The sequence below is a fragment of the Pteronotus mesoamericanus genome, unplaced genomic scaffold (assembly GCF_021234165.1).
Source record: "Pteronotus mesoamericanus isolate MK-2021 breed Mesoamerican mustached bat unplaced genomic scaffold, CSHL_Meso_final contig_53, whole genome shotgun sequence".
Taxonomy (NCBI): domain Eukaryota; kingdom Metazoa; phylum Chordata; class Mammalia; order Chiroptera; family Mormoopidae; genus Pteronotus; species Pteronotus mesoamericanus.
This window is the reverse complement of record NW_026555195.1, coordinates 7,875,764-7,881,014: the sequence shown is the minus strand read 5'-3', so window position 1 is coordinate 7,881,014 and position 5,251 is coordinate 7,875,764. Positions and strand designations below refer to the sequence as shown.

The window sequence follows — 5,251 nt, the reverse complement described above, 5'->3', positions numbered from 1 at the left end:
CCTCTGAGAGATTAGCCAGCCTTTCCTCCCCAAGCAGATCTTGCGTTGGGCACTTTCATTTCGTCCGCGATGCTGGGGGACAGAGCAGGATGGAGCTCCCCCTTCATATTGATTCAAAGTTGGAATGAACTCTCCTGTGAAACAGGGATTACTCCATTACTACATTTGTTTAGGCAAAAGGTATATACTATTTTGTCAGGGGCATCATAGAAAACATCACTGCATTGAATAAATTAATAAATATTAAGAAATTTAAGGTTACATGCTATGTATCCTAACCTATCTGAAGTAAAACAATAGCTATTACAAATGATGGCATCTTCATTTTAAATTTGATGACTTGTAGAAACAGAGGAATTCAGCACCATGGTCTCTCTCTTTTGGCTGTTAAGTGGTTGTCCATAAATTTAAACTTATGTTTATAAGAATCCAAATAAATGTGGCCCCCTCCTACTGCTCCATCCCAAACATGTTGGTAGGAAACTAGGAAAAGCATTTGATATTTTCCCTGTGTTTCTCTTAGGAAGACAAGACATACGCACAAGGAACACCAAAATAGTCTAAGACAGCACATGCTTAAGTATTTATTAATAATTGTCAGAAATATTATAGGTTACGGGAAGGAAAAGAAACACTGTGAGGTAAAACATTTATAGAGGGTTTGTAGAGGAATTCAAGTTCAAACTTAACCATAGAGAGCAGATGTATGACAGCAGAGATAAAGGAATCCATTCCTGTTCAAAAATGGAATCAGAGAGAGATTATGGCAAATTGAGATGATCAAGCAACCAGCATCCTAAATACGAAGAGTTTCTTCAGGGAGATAAAGACATTATGATAATAATGGAAACAGTTTACACATAATTTTACATATCAGACAGTGATATAATTTATGCCTTAGGCAGTGAGGAACAGTAAAGGGGAGAGACCAATTAAAACATGTTGTTTTAAGAAGACCAACACGTTACAGAAGTGCATGAGTGATAGGACATAAAACACCACTGTGAAAATATAGGTATAAAATATGCAGAGTCAGGATTAAGTAAAATTAAGTAAAATAAAATATAAATAACTAGTTTTTTAAAATCCACATAATGCAACATCTAATTACGTTTAAGAGGTACAGAATGAAAGAGTTAAAGAAAACTCTTAATTATCAACTCAGGCTCGAGAATAAAGGCATAGAAAAACATTTCCCAAAAGGTTGAAATAAAGCTCTGTAGGAAGAGTATGAAATGTACTGCATAATTTGTCCTGATAATTATCAGTCAATTCTCTCGGGCTTCATTGCCATACACCTGAGAGTTGGTTGTGGGTAGCCGAAATCCCAAAGAACTCGCTGTGGGTGAGAAGTGGATGGAAGTGCTGTGCTCCTGGCTGATGTAACAGCACCTAAACTCTGGGCAATTCTCCCCAAACGATGGCATGCAACCCTTGATGACACACGGCATTTTGCACCTGCTTATCCGCATCTGCAGTACGACAGAGGGAACTGGGAGAGCAGAGACTGACAATTCTGGAATGTTTGCAAAATAGATATGCTCCATGAGAGTAGGACTTAATCCGTATTTGTAGGGCCATCATTTAGAAATTATATTTCTCCAAATAACCTTTACAGTCTTTTATGTGCCTCCAACAGATTGTTGATCCCACGTTGAAAGATTCACTTTGAAAGAGAAGCAAGGAAACACTAGAACAAGCCAAAAGCGTGAATCCACCTACCTGTGCTGTGTTTCGTTTACGGACAAGACCAAGATGGCACAATCTAACGTTTAATGGCATTTCAGGAAATGGGAATGGCTACTTTTTATGTTCGTTGATGTTGCTTTTGTTGCAAAGGGAAGAACTAACCGCTCTGCGGTGTGACGGTCATGGCGCCGGAAGACCCCAACCAGACCACGGTAAGCCACTTCTTCCTGGAGGGTCTGAGGTACGCAGCTGAACACCCCCGCTGTTTCTTCCTCCTTTTCCTCCTCACCTACACCATCACCTTGGCTGGGAATCTTGTCATTCTCATAACTGTGGGCTCTGACCCTCACCTCTGCTCCCCTATGTACCACTTCCTGGGGCACCTCTCCTTCCTGGACGCGTGTTTGTCTACCGTGACCGTGCCCAAGGTCATGGCAGGCCTCGTGACGCTGGAGGGCAGGGCGATCTCCCTGCAGGGCTGCGCGGTGCAGCTTTACTGCTTCCACTTCCTAGCCAGTACCGAGTGCTTCCTCTACACAGTCATGGCCTATGACCGCTACCTAGCTATCTGCCGCCCCCTGCATTACCCAGTCGCCATGACCAGGCGGACGTGTGCAGGGCTGGCCGGGCTCACCTGGGCCATAGGTGCCGCGCACTCTGCCATCCATACCTCCCTCACCTTCCGGCTGCTCTACTGTGGCCCTGATCACGTCGCGTACTTCTTCTGTGACATCCCGCCGCTGCTGAAGCTGGCCTGTGCAGACACAGCCGTCAACGAGCTGGCCATGCTCGCCAGCATCGGGGTCGTGGCAGCCGCTTGCCTGATCCTCATCGTCTTCTCCTACGGCTTCATCGCCGCGGCGGTGCTGCGCATCCGCAGCCCCGAGGGCCGGCGGCGCGCCTTCTCCACCTGCACCGCCCACCTCACGGTGGTGTCTCTGTACTACCTGCCGCCCGTCAGCATCTACCTGCAGCCTCGCTCGGGCGGGGCGGCGGCCGGCGCCCCTGCGGTCTTCTACACGGTGGTCACGCCCGCGCTCAACCCCTTCATCTACACTCTGCGGAACAAGGCGATCCAGCAGGCGCTGCGCAGGCTTCTGGGCCGCGGGTCTGCCGCCGGCGGCCCACCCGCCTAGCCGGGGCTGGGGCTCTCCCGATCGTCCCCCCAGCAAGTCCGCGGCCCTCCTACGGAAACGAGGGGAACCGTTCAGCGGAAACAGGGAAGCGCGTCCGCTCAGCCAGGAACTTGGTTCCTCCCTTTGGTCCAGGGACGTGTCTTCCCTACAGGTGAAGCCACAAACTCTTCATCCATAAAATGGATTCGGTGATAGCTAGAGTATTTCCAAGATCTATGGAAAGAGCTATCTATGTTCAGTGGTTCGGAGGTATGTGAATGTCCTCTTTCATTGTGCTAAACGATTCGTTTTTATTTCGTATGAAATGATTTCATTAAATAGTTAACACATTAAAGAATACTGGTAACAAAGGTATGTCCAAACAACAAATGAAACTCTGCACATGTATCACCTTGATTAAGAGGAAAAAAATACGTTTCCATGATAATAAAGTACAACTACAAAGACAAAAATGACTTGCCCAAGGTCACTTGGAAAATGTCATTGTCTATTCTACAACTCAAAATGGTATTTAACTAAAGTGGTAGAAATGTCATGGATTTTGAAGTCAGTGGCACCTACCCGTCACTAGATCATGATCCGACCAGTCACTAGATGTATAATCTTGTGCAAATTTTATATTACTTGGTGTTTCAATGTCCTCTTTTAATAGTGGGGTTAAAAATAACAACTTTGTAGCACCTGATGAAGACTAGGTTAAGGACCTGATGCAAACTAGATGACCCACTTCTTCCTAAGCAGGTTCGAGAAGCCCGAGGGAGCTCGTTATACGAGCTCAGGCGCAAACTGTCTCTGAAGAGCCGGCAGCGCTGTGATCCCGTCACTGAACGTGGGAAAGGGCAACTACGGAAAAAAAGACACGTCTGGACCCCCAGGTGCCCGGAGATAACGGCAGGTGAACATTGAAGCAGCAGGCCATGACCGGCGCCATCGCACTGCTTTGTTCGGTTTTTTTTAAGTGCGTGAATGACCTTGAAGTACTCTGCGGACTGAAAAGTCCTTGCAGGCCACCGTAAAAAGTTTGGATTTTACACTGGGATTATGCCTCTGTATTTCTCTCCTTCTTCTTCTCCTCTTCCTCCTCCTTCCTCTTTTCTTCCAACTCGCAAAATAAGAAGCCACATTTTTTAAACACTAAATCATGGGATAAGTGAGAAGAGAGATTAAAAAGAGGCAAGTGTTAGAGTGACCAGTTAACAAACTATCATAACATCCTAGACATGAGAGAAAAGATTGTTTAATTCGTGTGATGACATTGGAGATACAGAGACATTTTGCAAAATAATGTTATAGGTATTTTAAAGGGAAGAAAATAAAGAGAAGGTGAAAATTAAAAGACTGTTAAAGCTGAAATAATAAATATAATCATTTTGGCTCACATATGTGCAAGGCACTGTGTCAGTTACTTTTTCTATATTGTTTCTCCTTAGACCTACATTTTAGTACAATGTTATTATTTACATCATACAGATAAGGAAACTGAGTCTAAGAGAAATGAAGTAACTTTTCCAAGGTCATGCAACCAGTGGTATTTGGAGCCAGCATCTCCATTCAAAACTGTACGGCTTCAGAGACCACACATTTTGATGGTGCTGGAATACCTTAGAGAGACTCAACCTTCCCACACTGTTTATGAACTCCCAATTACATTAGGGGTCTCAGAGTCATTTTAGGCCTTTAAGCAATAGTGGACCCCTTTAGATAAGAATTCCCTGACCTTTAAACGGTGCCTAGTTCTCTATAAATGCAGGCCTGAACCTGGCATTCCTGGAAAGAAGAAAACACATCAAGAAGAAGGAGGAGGAGGGGGAGGGGGAGGAGGAGGAGAAGAAGTAAAAAGAAATGCAGTGAAGATGCAGTGTTCATCCAAAACTCAGAGCTAATCTTCTTTGTATTAGTGTCTTGGAGGTGCGGATATATCTGTAGGAAGTAAACAGAATTATCCAAAGCAAACTTACTATTGCTGTCAGAGTAGGCTTTAAGCACAGGTAGACTATAAAGCCAAATATAGAATGAAAGATAGTGCTAAAACAAGCTATGGTCCTATCCTAAATTATTATTCTATCTTCTCAAACAGTTGTTTTCTTGAAATGATAGGATAAATTATGGAAGAAGATTTTGTCCATACAACTCCAGTCTTTCATTATTCCCTTCTTCTCAACTTTGTCCTTACAACTTTTATATGTGTCTACTCAGCAAGAATCTTTTCCTCTCTCAAATTCTGCTCCTCCATCTTTATACTTGACTCTGGCAGCATGAATTCTGTATGGCACTGGTTTCTCATAGACCTTCATAACGGTGCTGAAGATACACTGCTTTGTAATGTAATGGAGCATTTCATGTGCATAACTAGGCTATAAGAACTTAAAGAACACAGACTACTTATAAGTCTTGTGTGTTCCAAACAAAGGTTAACTTAGTAAAAT

At 44.0% G+C, this 5,251-nt stretch overlaps 1 protein-coding gene across 1 annotated transcript; it reads left to right on the top strand.

The window, feature by feature from the left end:
- The first annotated feature begins 1,809 nt into the window (after positions 1–1,809).
- LOC129075403 (olfactory receptor 10S1) lies at positions 1,810–2,825 on the top strand. The gene is given in 2 exon segments (XM_054579492.1): positions 1,810–1,858; positions 1,861–2,825. Coding segments are annotated over 2 exon segments (1,014 nt in total).
- The last annotated feature ends 2,426 nt before the right edge of the window (positions 2,826–5,251 follow it).